Source organism: Acipenser ruthenus, chromosome 1 (genome assembly GCF_902713425.1).
Source record: "Acipenser ruthenus chromosome 1, fAciRut3.2 maternal haplotype, whole genome shotgun sequence".
NCBI classification, from domain to species: Eukaryota; Metazoa; Chordata; class Actinopteri; order Acipenseriformes; family Acipenseridae; genus Acipenser; species Acipenser ruthenus.
In genome coordinates this window covers 50,040,126-50,056,425 of record NC_081189.1, presented here as the reverse complement: position 1 = coordinate 50,056,425, position 16,300 = coordinate 50,040,126, and the positions used below count along the sequence as shown (strand labels likewise).

Genomic DNA, 16,300 nt, shown 5'->3' with positions numbered 1-16,300 from the left:
TGGCCAGCTTGTGCTCAGTGTGTTCCCTGAACTCTGTGAACTGCAGCTCCAGCACTGACAGGCACTCCTTCAGGGCTCTGATGTTGCTGACCTGTCTGGGGGAGTCAGTGACAGGGCTGTGCTAGGGGTGGGGAGGCTGGCTGCTGGGTTGTGCTGGGGGTGGGGGGAGAGGCTGGGGGTTTGCAAGCTCTGGTATTGTCTTCGCTCTCTCCACACGCTCTCTCAATGCTGGGAAGCTGTGTTCAAACAGGTCCAGGCTGCTCTCTCTGCCCTGCACCATGACAGTACCATTGTGGTAGACGTTGACAGTGAGCATGACGCTGTCAGCATCACTGTCCTCGAACACGGTCAGCTGCCTCTGCCGATGCCTCCCTTGCGGATGTTGCAGTAGGTGCTGCACAGCGCAGAGTGCCATGCACTGGGGTGCTCAGTGTAGAGCAGCAGGTTGCACTTGACCCTGCAGTTGTCCACTGTGGAGTAGTTTGCTATTAGAGTCTCTGGGGACTCCCTCAGCACTCTGTCTTTATAATTTTTTCTGGCCTTTGCAGAGCTCGGCTCCTCTGGGTATTCTATTTCAATGCTGCAGCAGCCGTTGCTGCTCAGTCTGTCAAAAACTGTTACATTTTCAAATGTATCAAATTCACTGGCAGTTGGGAGGCCCTCTTCAACTGTCACTTCACTCTGCATTTTTTAAAATTCTCACAGCAGTTTCTATGAAGCTATACTGACTTTTCTTGCAGATTACAGATGATTATTATTATTATTATTATTTTTTTTTATTGGTATTTTTTGTTGTATTTATCTTGCTGGTTAATATAGATTCTTACCTCCTGTTTCTGTGCTCTATTCTGGCTGCCTGTCTCTCTGTTCTCAGTATTTCTTGTCTTTCTTTAGTTTTTCTTTTCTTTTCTTTTCATTATTTTTCTTTCAAAATGTTCTCCTTGTCTTCTGTAAATCTTAATTTAGTATTTTATGCAAAAAAAAAAAAATCACAATTTATGACTTTAACTACTATTAAAAAACTAATGTTTAAGAGCTCATTTTCTCGTGCTATGCAGTTGGTATAGCCCATGGTAAATGCTCTTGGGCTCGTGTCTGTGTCTGGCTGATTGTCTCTGATTTGTGTACAGGTTTGAACTGCCATGTATTACTCACTGGTAAATGTATGAACCTCACTCCTACTTTTTTGTTTGTTTTTTAATCGCACTCATTTTAATGACCTTGGCATTTGTAGTGAACTGGTGTAATAAGTAGGGGTCTACCTAATTTGCAGATTTTCCAGAAATCGGGAAATTGAGTGGTCACCACGACTTCTGTATCTATTTTAGGCCAATGCATATCGGACTAATACGAGAGACAAACAAAAAAAACAACGAAATTTAAATGAACTACTGCGCACCGCAAGCGACGCAATTTACGTATCTTCATTTTGTAGATAGGCTTTTTTGTATTCCTTCGCCATCCTGTGTGCATTGCACTTAGAGAAAAAAAAAACTCCTTAGAGATAATGGGTTATAGCATTCTGTGGTCTGGTCCGGACCACTAGAACTACTCCATTAACTTCGTTAAAGTGGTCCGAAACAACTCGCCTGCCGCTGTTATATTCTGATTTCACAGTTGTATTATACATTTTCTTCATGGCAAATTATTGTTTCATTTTCTCACACTTACTTTACACTAATGTAATTAACGCAAGTGTTTTTATCTAATAATAATGCGCCCGGGACCACTCCAGCAGTTGCTATTCACAGTCCTGTGCACTGCACAGTGGTCCCCATAATACATATCAGATATGTATTATGATAGCCTTAAATACAAAATAATAATAATAATAATAATAATGCTTACCGAATTTCCTGTAGTTTAATAGCTCCATGGGACCACTCGGACCACACAGGCGCTGTGACGTCACAGTGGTCTGGACCATGGACCACTCCATGGGACCAGTCGGATCACTGGGACCACATGTCACACGGGGTGACTAATCCAGTACACATCAGGCAGAATATATATTTTTTTATTGTATAAGTCATATTCATTTGGTTGGGTTTCATTTTTTATTTAAGTGTTATTTTATATGTTTAAAAGTATTGTAGCGTGCACGGGAGAAGGCAGCAGTTGGGCTGGTAGGTAACGTAATCACACGCAGAGACATAAGCCCGATATACGTTTCTGGCAAGGGAGCCGGCTCTTTTGTACAGCGGTATCGGCGCTATGCTTTAGTGTGAGAGGACCCGGGTTCGCGCCCGCCCTCCGCCTGTGTGCGTATTGCCTCGCCCCGTGTGATGCGGGAACATAAGAACATAAGAACATTTACAAACGAGAGGAAGCCATTCAGCCCATCTTGCTCGTTTGGTTGTTAGTAGCTTATTGATCCCAGAATTTCATCAAGCAGCTTCTTGAAGGATCCCAGGGTGTCAGCTTCAACAACATTACTGGGGAGTTGGTTCCAGACCCTCACAATTCTCTGTGTAAAAAAGTACCTCCTATTTTCTGTGCTGAATGCCCCTTTATCTAATCTCCATTTGTGACCCCTGGTCCTGGTTTCTTTTTTCAGGTCAAAAAAGTCCCCTGGGTCGACATTGTCTATACCTTTTAGGATTTTGAATGCTTGAATCAGATCACTGCATAGTTTTCTTTGTTCAAGACTGAATAGATTCAATTCTTTTAGCCTGTCTGCATACGACATGCCTTTTAAACCTGGGATAATTCTGGTTGCTCTTCTTTGCACTCTTTCTAGAGCAGCAATATCCTTTTTGTAACGAGGTGACCAGAACTGAACACAATATTCTAGGTGAGGTCTTACTAATGCATTGTAAAGTTTTAACATTACTTCCATTGATTTAAATTCAACACTTCTCACAATATATCCGAGCATTGTGTTGGCCTTTTTTATAGCTTCCCCACATTGTCTAGATGAAGACATTTCTGAGTCAACATAAACTCCTTGGTCTTTCTCATAGTTCCCTTCTTCAATTTCAGTATCTCCCATATGATATTTATAATGCACATTTTTATTGCCTGTGTGCAATACTTTACACTTTTCTCTGTTAAATGTCATTTGCCATGTGTCTGCCCAGTGCTGAATGTTGTCTAGATCATTTTGAATGACCTTTGCTGCTGCAACAGTGTTTGCCACTCCTCCTATTTTTGTGTCGTCTGCAAATTTAACAAGTTTGCTTACTATACCAGAATCTAAATCATTAATGTAGATTAGGAATAGCAGATGACCTAATACTGATCCCTGTGGTACACCACTGGTTACCTCGCTCTGTTTTGAGGTTTCTCCTCTATTATTATTTATTTCTTAGCAGACACCCTTATCCAGGGCGACTTACAATTGTTACAAGATATCACATTATACATTATTTCACATTATACAGATATCACATTATTTTACATACAATTACCCATTTATACAGTTGGGTTTTTACTGGAGCAATCTAAGTAAAGTACCTTGCTCAAGGGTATAACAGCAGTGTCCCCCACTGGGGATTGAACCCACAAACCTCCGGTCAAGAGTCCAGAGCCCTAACCACTACTCCACTTTCTGTTTTCTACATGTTAACCACTCCCTAATCCATGTGCATGCATTTCCTTGAATCCCTACTGCGTTCAGTTTGAGAATTAATCTTTTATGCGGGACTTTGTCAAAAGCTTTCTGGAAATCTAAGTAAACCATGTCGTATGCTTTGCAATTATCCATTGTCGATTTTGCATCCTCAAAAAAATCAAGCAGGTTAATTAGACACGATCTCCCTTTCCTAAAACCATGCTGACTGTCTCCCAGGATATTGTTACCATATAGGTAATTTTCCATTTTGGATCTTATTATAGTTTCCATAAGTTTACATATAATAGAAGTTAGGCTTTTTGGTCTGTAGTTAGCTGGTTCGGTTTTGTCTCCCTTTTTGTGGATCGGTATTACGTTTGCTATTTTCCAGTCTGTCGGTATGACCCCTGTGTCAAGAGACTGTTGCATGATCTTGGTTAGCGGTTTGTAAATAACTTCTTTCATTTCTTTGAGTACTATTGGGAGGATCTCATCCGGCCCAGGGGATATGTTTATTTTAAGAGCTCCTAGTCCCTTTAACACTTCTGCCTCTGTTATGCTAAAGTTATTTAAAACTGAATAGGAACAGGTCGACATGTGGGGCATGTTGTCCGTGTCCTACTTTGTAAAAACCTGTAAAAAGTAATCATTTAATATATTTGCTTTTTTTTTTGTGTCTATATTCTGCCATTTGTGTCTCTTAGACATTTAACCTCCTCTTTGAATGTTCTCTTGCTGTTATAATATTGGAAAAACATTTTGGAATTGGTTTTAGCCCCCTTACAGTATTATTTCTATCTCTCTCTTGGCCTTTCTAACTTCTTTTTTGACTTGTGTTTGCAGTTCCAAGTACTCTTTCTGTGTACTTTGTTTTTGGTCCCTTTTAAATGCTCTGTAAAGTGCCTTTTTTTTGCTGAATATTTTTTTAAATTGATCTATTAAACCATTTTGGCCATTTTGTTTTAGATTTAGATTTGTCTACATTTGGGATGTAATTGTTTTGCGCCTCTAGTACTACATTTTTAAAAAAAACAGCCATCTTTTTTCTGTGGATGTTTTCTCTATTTTACTCCAATCTACTTCTGTTAGTCTCTGTTTCATACCTTCATAGTTTGCTTTTCTAAAATTGTAAACCTTAGCTTTAGTCATTAGTTTTGGGGTTTTATAAAACACTTCAAATTAGATCATAAAAAGATTGCTACAGTATGTATAGACATTTTGTATTGTTTTCTTTCATATTTTTTTTTTTTGGCGTGCACTCAAATGTTGGTTTGTTTTTGCCTGCTGCGTGAGAGAACTGATGTGCTAAAAAAAATAAGACAATCATCAGTGAGAAGAAAGAATCCTAGTGTGAACCGCCGTTCCAGTAAACCTGCCTGCTAGCAGAGGGGCTACGGAGCACCATCCTTCCAGTTAAAAGAAAGATGAAAGGAAGTGGTGTGCCTGATTGACTAGACCAAGTGATTGTTTACACCTGGAAATTCCCTGTAGTTAATGTTGAGTTTTACTCATTATTCATTTTCGTTTTGGGCTCATTGTTTCATTTTCTCATACTTACATTATACTAATATAATTAATGCAAGTGTGTATATATATATATTTAGGGACGTTAATTAAAATGAATAGATTAGTGGTTGCCTCAATTGGCCAGCACCTGTAGCCGATGCAGTTAACAAGCATCTCCTCCAGCCCAGTGATATAAAAAGGCTGAGCAGTCACTAGACAGGGGATCGTTACTGAGGAGAGAAGGACTGAGCCGTGTTGGAACCTTTTGTTTGTCTTGAAAATAATTTTTTTTTTAAACTACTCCTGTGCAAGATATAGGTTTGTTTTTTTGTTTGTTTTCCGTTTTGATGCCCTTCAAGACCCAAAATAAAAGCACATGGATCCACCAAACCTGTGTTCGCCTGTGATTAATTCCACATTAAAAAGTGGTGCCTGCATTCAGCAAGCCTACAATATATATATATATATGTATATATATATATATATATATATATATATATATACAGTGCCTTGCAAAAGTATTCAGACCCCTGTCCAATTCTCTAATATTACTGAATTACAAATGGTACATTGAAATTTTGTTCTGTTTGATATTTTATTTTAAAACACTGAAACTCAAAATCAATTATTGTAAGGTGACATTGGTTTTATGTTGGGGAAATATTTTTAAGAAAAATAAAAAACTGAAATATCTTGCTTGCATAAGTATTCAACCCCCACACATTAATATTTGGTAGAGCCACCTTTCGCTGCAATAACAGCTTTAAGTCTTTTGGGGTAAGTATGTACCAGCTTTGCACACAGTGTCGGAGTGATTTTGGCTCATTTTTCTTGGCAGATTTGCTCCAGGTTGTTCAGGTTGGTTGGACGACGCTTGTGACCGCAATTTTCAAATAGTGCCACAGATTCTCAATGGGATTGAGATCAGGACTTTGACTGGGCCACTGTAGGACATTCACCTTTTTGTTCTTGAGCCACTCCAATGTTGCTTTGGCCTTGTGCTTGGGATCATTGTCCTGCTGAAAGGTGAATTTCCTCCCAAGCTTCAGTTTTTTAGCGGACTGAAGCAGGTTCTCTTGCAGTATTTCCCTGTATTTTGCTCCATCCATTCTTCCTTCAATTTTAACAAGATACCCAGTCCCAGCATGATGCTGCCACCACCATACTTCACTGTAGGGATGGTGTGTCTTGAGGCATGGGCAGTGTTAGGTTTGCGCCACACATAGAGCTTTGAGTTTTGGCCAAAAAGCTCTATCTTGGTCTCATCTGACCACAAAACCTTTTCCCACATTGCAGCTGGGTCACTCTCATGCTTTCTGGCAAACTCCAGACGTGCTTTCAGATGGTACTTTTTGAGTAACAGCTTCTTTCTTGCCACCCTCCCATACAGGCCAGTGTTATGCAGAGCTCTTGATATGGTTGACTGCTGCACCATTATTCCACTCCCAGCCACTGAACTCTGTAGCTCCTTCAAAGTGATTGTTGGCCTCTCTGTGGCTTCTCTCACAAGTCTCCTTCTTGTTTGAGCGCTGAGTTTTGAGGGACGACCTTTTCTTGGCAGTGACTGGGTGGTGTGATGCAGCTTCCACTTCCTGATTATTGATCCAACTGTGCTCACTGGGATATCCAAACACTTGGATATTATTTTGTACCCTTTCCCTAATCTATGCATTTGTATTACTTTATCTCTAACTTCTGTAGAATGCTCTTTGGTCTTCATTTTCCTTCAGATTCACAGCCTGACCAATGATCCTTCAACAGTGGGGTTTTTATCCAGAAAATGTGACAGCAACTTTAATGGTTCACAGGTGGAGGCCAATGGTAAGGTAATTGTGTCCTCGTTAGGGCAATTTCTTTCATCGGTGTAAACTGGGAGCTTCCACAGCACAGGGGTTGAATACTTATGCAAGCAAGATATTTCAGTTTTTTATTTTTCTTAAAAATATTTCCCAACATAAAACCAATGTCACCTTACAATAATTGATTTTGAGTTTCAGTGTTTTAAAATAAAATATCAAACAGAATTAAATTTCAATGTACCATTTGTAATTCAGTAATATGAGAGAATTGGTCAGGGGTCTGAATACTTTTGCAAGGCACTGTATATATGTATATATATATATATATATATATATATATATATATATATATATATATATATATATATATATATAATGTGTGACATTAGCATCAGCAGTTCCAATATGAAATATTTTAAATATACTGTGATTGAAATAAAAACATTGCAAAACGTAAGATTCATTTAATATCATTAGTTGGTGCAGTACCATTCTATCCCCTAGCCTGAAATTTCATGGGCCTTCTGCACGATTGAAGGTAAGTATGTGGTTTAATACAGCAGCATGCATACTTGGCATGACAGCTAGGCCTGGAGTAAAGGAACATGTTATCACTGACTCATCCATTACAGCAATATCAGTGCCATGCACAATAATTTATCTTAGACCATACTGCACTCCAAAGATGGTGAAATGAGGCAGCTGAACTACAAGGCTAAAGCCGTTTCACTGTATATGGTAAAACAATATATCATTTTATTTCTGTATATTGTTGTTAATTTAATTGTATTTAATGTAATACAAATTGTGTTGAGCTGTGTTGTCTTCATTGGGAGGTGATGATGACCTCACAGTACATTATAAATGACATGCTACAATTAACATATACTGTCACATAAACATGTTTGTGTTTTTTATTTATTTTTTTAAATCCCAGATGTTATGTAAAGTACTTTTGTACAAATGTTGGGAAGTGTGAGTGGTTTGTATATTGATTTAAAAACAAGTTATATGGAATACCCAAGGCTTGATCTGTTCTTTCAGATAGTCCTGCCTTTTTACTTTCAAAGTAAAGAATACTAAAGCACGAAGACATGCATCAATGGAATTATCAGCAATATATAATTATACAGGAACTATTCATACACAGCCACAACTATTTTTATAATACTAAATATGAAATTAACAAATTACGAACCATTCATGAATTGATGTGTGTGTCTATGGTTAAAATATCTCTTTGACAACTATATCTATAAAACTGTACAGGAAATTAAGTCCAACATTATTATTATTATTATTATTATTATTATTATTATTATTATTATTATTATTATTATTATTATTGTTGTTATTATTCTGTATTTAAGGCTATAACACATATATGATAAACCCATTAAAGCCAATCTTTCACTTCTATATTAAACATTATTATTATGTTTAGGTTTCATGATGGAAATACAACCCTTTTATAACCAGCAAGTTAGGTTTTTAAAAAAGAAAATATTTACCAAAAGGAAAATAGAACAAAAATCAGTTCTCAAAAACACACTATTAAATAGCCCTGAGTGGGGACCACTGTGCAGTGCACAGGACAGTGAATGAGAACTGATTGAGTGGCCCATTATTATTAGATATAAACACTTGCATTAATTATATTACTGTTAAGTATGAGACAATGCAACAATAATGAACCTAAAGGAAAATTAATAATAAAACTGTGAAATCATAATATAATGGTCCAGACCACTTTGATGGAGAGGTCCCAGTCAGTGGTGTAGTCTTAAATCAAAAGAACAGGAACACCAACAAAATAGAGATTTCTTAAACAAAAATGATACAAATTCCCATGTTACTTGTTCATTGAGCTTGAGGTAACATTTGATAGGTTATGCATGCGTCTCGCATGCGACTTTTATAGGCTGCGCCACAATCAGTGCTGCCAATTTTCCTTTCGATTATGAGGTCATCACCAGCGCGGAACTTCAATCACCACAATGTCCTGTATAGTAATATCACGTCCTCCCCTTGTCTTTTTTCTGGAGCTCTGCATCCATTACTAATCACACAAACGCTGTTATTTTTTATTCGTCACCAATTTCAGAACTGTATAATTACAATTGTTTTTCAATTTATTTTTACAGAATGTATCCGCTGATAGTTCTGGACAATGTAATTTTACACGACATTCTGAATACATGTTTTTTCCCGGACCGACCGCATTTGATCTCATCATAAAAAAACAAAAACAAACAAACAAACAAATTCTGGTACTGTAAACTGTGAGAAAAAAAACAAGCAACGCTGATAAATAAATACATCGTTTATAACATTACTTTTAAAAAAAATAAACATAAATAAATAAACGTGTAGCACTTATTTATTCTTTTGTAATATACAATAAATCTTAAATGTAAGTTCGGGTTTTTAGCTGCTTTAAAAAAAACACAATTTGGCTACTTCTTTACCAGCATTTTTACTGAAAAACATTGTTAGCCATATTAAACTTTAGTACTGTACTGTGTAATAGAAGTTCCTAATGCCTATTCAATGGCATGATACAAAAAGTATTTTGATTTCCACACGTTAAATAGATCGCTTCATCGGTGCTCATGCATCGAAATTATTCTTAAATTGATTCTTAAGTTAACTCTTAAGAATCAATTTCTGCTTATTGAAGTTCTGCTTATTGAAAACGCTGTTCCGGCGCGTTCTGGCTGCACTTACACCACTGTGACATCACAGCGCTGAATAGTCTGGACCACAGGCCACAGAATGCTACAATCGCTTCTCCAGGTCGGCGAAATTTATCTGAGATTTAAGTAGATCTCTTAATAAGGACGACAGAGCCCCCTTATGGCCCAACTGCGTACCACAAATGGTACATTTGTATAACTGATGGTAGTTTGTCCCTCTTCTGTCTCCCTACCGTCAAAAAGGAGGGGTCGGAAGTGTCAGGGATGAAAAGACGAACAAAAAAAGGGAAACTTACACATGCTAATAACAGAGAAGAAAAGGCAGGATATAAGAAAATGAAGTGCCCCTCAGATACAAAGCAATCAGCTCTCGTACTTTCTGCTTTGATTGCATTGCTGGGAGTCTACGTGATACCTCTGTCTGCACAACTCACCTGTAAGTAAATGTATAACTTGTTTAAAGGGAAAATCAATTTAATTATAGCACTCTTAAAAATATAAACATTGAAGTTATAAAACCTATTTACTTTGAAACTTCTCTTCAAAAAATGAAGCAAACTAAGATAAGCACAAACAATACCTGTACTGTCTGTATTCAGAATATTGTTTGTGTGACATATCACGTGTACGGATTAGTATTAACCATACCTAATAAGCACAGGAAGAAGAATGTAACATTTTTTGATTTACATATACCGTTAACCCACAATATAAATATGCGGTGTATGAGAAGATAAACGTTTTGCTAGTACTAGGCCTACTACTAACCTTAAACGTCCGTTTACTGGTACGGTACTTGACTTAATTTATACATTTCCGTGTATAGGATATCGTTTTTTTGTTTTGTTTTGTTTTTTTAAATTAGGTTAAAAAATAAACAAAACAAAACAACAACTGTCGATATATACACTGAAATATGTATTTCTGATATATCGTTGAAAGATAATGTGTAGGAAAACGGGAGAGCTCCACAACATGAAAGTGAAGTTAAGGACCTACCTAACGACGGACTTGCTACTTTAGTTGTAGAGCCAGAAGAAAAACATTGATCTTATTGTACACGAAGCGTTTTATTAATATGAACATTTAGAAATAATCTAAATGGGTGAACCCTAAAGAAACTACCACACACTCTTATATACAAAGCCCCAAACGGCAGTATTTACATGTGCCACGGTTTAGATAAATTGAATAGACACTATTGTCAAGTTACATTTGCTACACAGCTGTATTCTCGGATTCTTTCAATAAAGTTCTATTCAGGTGGTGATCAGTAAAACTGAACTTGTTCACTGACACATTGTTTTAATAATCAATAATCGTTCATATAGCCAATTTACGTGATGCTTACAAACCTTTTATGACCAACATTATGCCAGATTATTGTTTTTATTTACAAAAACGCCCATTTCTAATTTTTGTCCAACACTTGCATACCATAATTTGTTACCTCGTTTCTGTTTTTCTTCCAGAGCTGTATTTATTTTATTTTTTTTTAGCAACTGTTGTAAACCCTTGGAGAATGTAAACAAACTAGACATGATTACAGAAGACTAAACGGTGAAAGAAGCACAAGCCAAGCAACGTCTTACAAGCAGTTAGTAAATAAAACTAAAGTACAGTATGCCCGTTTAAGGTGCTCTCACACAGAGGAGTTATGACGGTTCAGAACCGCCACTGAAGCGTCTTATAGGTCTGTGTGAATTGCTTATACCGCCACAGAACCGTCATATGTTCTGAACCACCTCGCGAGGTAGTTCAGAGACGCCACTGAACCGTCATAACTGCCTGTGTGAACGGCTATACCGCCACTGAAGCGCTATAGTGCGTGTGGTTTCAAAGTCAACATGGCACGTCACTATAGCGTAGTGATTAATTTGTGCCTGAGCTTGAGTCATAGTGCCGGTACCTATAGTTAAAAATCTCATAAAATGCTTTATTTTTAAAATCTCTACACAGTTGCATTAAGTCTGCAAGTTCTTGCGTGCGCGTTAAAGAGAGACAGTCCGCTGCGACGTTTGTAGCCTACTTGAAATTACTTTACTATTTCAGCTTGAGTGCCTTTAAGTAAGATGACACTGGCTGCAACTCTATTCTCGTTTTTTATACACAAATAAGCTTACTTGACTTGAAAAACGTCATGAACGATACAAGCAACTTCTTACACTACATGGTTTGATTAAATGAGTAGTACACAATATGAAAGCTCAACATTAATTTCAACAAAGAACAACGCAATTTATTAATGGAAAAAAATATATATTGTAGCCTACTTCAATAGGAACATTAGCCTGCTATATTATATTAAACCAAAATAATAAAAATAACAATCTGGTTCTCTTGCCTTTGTCAATGAATATAATTTAATTAATAGAGAATAAAACATTCTAAGTTAACTACCTAGCCTAAGTTTAATTAATCGTTTTTCTAATCTACCAGCAGCTTCTGTTGCTTACACATCGCTGATAATAGTGCAAACCGTGGGTCAAACCAATGTTCGTGATGGGGTGCGTTTTTTCGTCAATATCGTCCTTCTGGACTTTATTTTTAATGTAGAATACGTGATTGTAAACATCTAACACAAGTACGTACAATACTCTTTCAAATAAACGTGTTATGATTTTGAATATGCTCTTCTTAGGGTCTGTATTATTGTCATTGGTTACGTCCCGGCACCTCTTTCTTTACAAATTAAGCATTGCGTGCAGTGTTGCCAGGTCCTCTCCTTAATTTCCCCCCAAACTGATCCTAAAAATTCCCCAAATCACACATTTTCCCCCCAAATTTTAAAAATGAATAAGATTAAAAAAACTGAAACCTGGTTTTATACTGTTAATAGAATATATAGCCCTACTGATATTTGCTACTGGTCTATACCCCCCCACCCTTTGTGAAATGATGTGTGAGTTTTTAAAGCGACAGTATAACTTAAACTAAAGCCTACCTTTAAATCAGCATGCCAGTGTGTCAGCGATGATACCAAACTGCTCTTCATTTCCATCCTGGGTGCTGCTGCTTACGTAGATCTGAGATGTAAAACGTCTTAGCATTTCTCTGGTGGGCTTGAACAGTACACAAGTTATGTTCATTCGTCTCAAACTGTATCTGATTCTCATTATGGTTTCTGCAGTTTCGACGTGCATTTTGTTTCTTAGTTTTGTTTTAATGCAGTTGTGGTTTGAGAATGCTCGTTATACTGTTGAGTTGGACACAGGCAGAGTAAGTAGGGCAAGTGTCAGAGTGCTAATGTGCTCAAATCTTTTATTGCCACCAGAGTCGCAATCTCCTGAAACTTCTGCCCAGAATTCTTCACTTCCAGATGTGTGCAGCCACAGTTTATTTGGGATCATTTGCCATTCTTTTACTGTAGCATCAATGTCAAGGCACACTGCTTTAAATGCCACTGCAAGCTCCGTGATGCTTGACCGTACCTGAGAGGTGGCAACATTTGGATGCAACATTGTTATTTTTTCAAGTGTCGAAATATTGTCTGGCAGACGTTTCTGAATTTCAGTACAGAGACTTACAAGGAATTCCTTGCAACGTTCCTTTACTTCAGTTAGAAGGATATTATTTTCAGCATTCCCACATTCCAAGGTGAATTCGTATCCAAAATTGATGGCTGCTATTGGCATAATGTAATTTTTGAAATTGTAGTTTACCAGTTCATTCCTTTTCACGGTCTGAAGCTGAGCCGGCACAACAATCTTGGTCAGTAAAGACATGTAAAGGTCAGTAACGTCTTCAAGTAAATTAATTTGCTCAACATTATCACTTTGGAAGAATGTATTTACCCTGGTCACATCTTTTAGTATTCCCTTCAGAAACACCAGGTACATCTTACAAGTTTGGTCATTGTACATTTGGTAAAGCTGATCAGCTGTGTAGCATCTTTCCTTGTCTTTGGCCAGCATGAAGTGAAGCCTAAGGGTATTCCATTGATCTAAAATTACAGATATTGACTCATGTCTTGAAAGCCACCTAGTGTTAGCCAGTTGAACCAGTTTGATGCATCTTTCATTTCCTAGGACATCGAACATTTGCCTGTATTCATGTTGCCTCTTGCTGCTATGAGCAAACCAGTTGTAAGATTCCCGAACTAGAAACTCCAGGTTTCTTGGAAGCACACTGCAAGCTTTTTCTGCTGCTAGATGGAGAGAATGACAAACGCACCTCACTACAACTAAATGACTGCACATCTCTTTAAGCATCGATGACACTGAACAATGTTGTCCTACCATCACATTTGCACCATCCACACCAATGCCAATTAAATGGTCGATTTTTAATTCATCAGCATGCAGTGTTTTAATGATAAGGTTTGTCAAAGACTCTGCATTTCTGCAACCTCAATAAGTTTGTAAAATGTAGTTACAAGTTTATGTTGCGACTCGCTGTAGTAGCAAATCATCACACAAAGTAGCTTAACTGTTGAGATGTCTGTACTTTCATCAGTAACTAATGAGTAGTAGCTCTTTCCAATGTCTGCCAACAGTTCCGCTGTAAATGCAGGAGCAATTACCCGTTTTATTAATGCCGTACATTTGGTCCTGTGTATTTTGATCTGTTTCAGTAGATCTGATTTAGGGTCAAGAGATGGCAGCATTTCTCTCAGGTGATCAACAGAGGCAATAGAGCCATGTTCTGCAAGGAAAACTGCTATTTTTAATTCAGCTTCTTTACGACTGTCTGTTATTGCTGGCACCACAAAACGTGACATAGACGATGTTTTTGCTTCTCTGTTTAACTTAACACACTTCTGGTGTTTAGCTGAGTTAGCATGGGCCAACAAATCTTTTTTGTGTGTTTTCAGAATCGCCTGACAGTACTTACAGCGAGCTGAAAAATCGTCTCCAAGAACCGGAGATATCCATTCTGTGAATGAATGAATGAATAAATAAATAAATATAGAGCTGCACTTCTCTCATAAGATTAATAAAAACAAATTTAAAAAAATCAAATAATGGTGCTGAGGAATCATTAACTGTCAATACAAAAATACTGTAAACATATCAGGTAAGTTGATGTGTTCAAACCACTGCACACAAATAAATAATAAACCATTTGATTTCATACTAAATATAAACCACAGGTGACGTGAAACCTTATTTACTGTATATGGTTTCCATTTTATAAAATGTGTGAAATTACCTGACAACAATAGCAAACAAAAATATTAAAGTTTAAAATAAAATATGCCGAAATATAACATAGGATTATTATACATACATTATGTTGATTATTTTCAAAGATCTGGGCACGACTGAAATTCATAATTAAACTAAAAACTTAATATAATTTTTGGAATTGCACTGTAATGAATGTTTGTTTTTAGGCCTATACAAAATATACTACTAGCTATAATATAAAAATTGCAGCAGCTTAATTTCACGCCTTTTCTTTTAATGTATGCGCATGTATTTTATGAATAATACATTTTTCATGGCACATTCATTTTATCAAAATGTCTTGCTCGTAAAATGTTCTTGTTTTAATTTTACAGTATACTATTTTTTCATTAACTTTTTTTTCATTACAGTAACGCTTATACTGTTTTTTACAAGACATTCATAAACCTTAAGCATACGGCCCTCAACTCACCTTTCAGTGAAGGTTCACTTCCCAAAGTTTTGTATATTTTTGTTTGTATTTTTCTTCCTTTGGCATTTTGATTTACGTTTTTTGTTATTTTGTATTTATGTGGTGTGTGGCTGATTTAATGTAATATCTAGCCTACTGTCTTCAGTGGCAACGAGCAAGATGTATTTTTTGTGCACTTAGCGGTGTGAACGCTGACGCTCTTACATTACAGTGAATAAGGTATACGTTTGTACGTACAGAATGTGCGCCACCACATAAACCAATCTAGAGGGAGTATGTTGTGGTATTAGACACAAGACCCTCCCATAAATTTTCCATCAACCAATCCGGAGACAGTAAGTGTTTTCAGCCCCCGACAGAGCATTGTAAATCACCAGTGAAAAAATTGCAAATCCCCTAAACCCCCCCAGGTTAAAAAAATAATCCCCCAAGATTTCCCGCCATACAAATGTTGCCCCCAAATTTCCCCCTGGGCATTTAAAAATCCCCCAAATTTGGGGGAAAATCCCCCAATCTGGCAACACTGATTGCGTGCATGTGTTAGGTCTTGTCAGTGAACAATCTGTTGTTGCCATGAGAACAATCTGTTGATTGACAGGTTTGAAAGTTGTACTCGTGCGAACTCTCTTTGGCTGTGTGGAAGGGTTATGACGGTATTACACCGGCATAGATTGCACAATTTCATGCTGTGTGAAAGGGTATTTTACACGCTCGTTAAAACGTTTCAGAGACGGCACAGTAGCTGTATTTCTCTGTGAAAATGGTGTTACAAAGCCATATTAAGGCATGTGACAGTTGTAACGGGCCCCTAAGAAGTGGCGCTGTAACAGCAGTACAGGGTTCAATACTGCCATTGTGATTAACATTAATGGCTGGCATTAGCAGCCTGTGTCAGCAGAGCAAATCACACTTTAAAGATTTTGATCTGCAGCTGTATAGGTTTCGTACAAGCTGCAAAGTTTGGTTGTGTTGTACAGCAGAATATACCCGTACCAATATTTTTAGTATACCAGAAAAGAAGCCTAATAACTAGGTGTTCTTTTTGAAAACTTTATAGTGTAACTAACATAAACAGTCTTGGCACAATTACCTACAATATATATATATTTTTTTACCTAATATAAAATCAGTGCACACACATACAG

The 16,300-nt window shown here is 37.1% G+C and overlaps 1 protein-coding gene across 1 annotated transcript in view; it reads left to right on the top strand.

The window, feature by feature from the left end:
- Positions 1 to 9,748: 9,748 nt before the first annotated feature.
- The window catches only part of hgsnat (heparan-alpha-glucosaminide N-acetyltransferase), a 55,588-nt gene continuing 49,036 nt past the window's right edge, over positions 9,749 to 16,300 (top strand). The window contains exon 1 of the mRNA XM_059025984.1: positions 9,749 to 9,990. Coding sequence (XP_058881967.1) covers positions 9,819 to 9,990 — 172 coding nt within the window. The 5' untranslated portion in view covers positions 9,749 to 9,818. The remainder of the gene's footprint in view (positions 9,991 to 16,300) is intronic.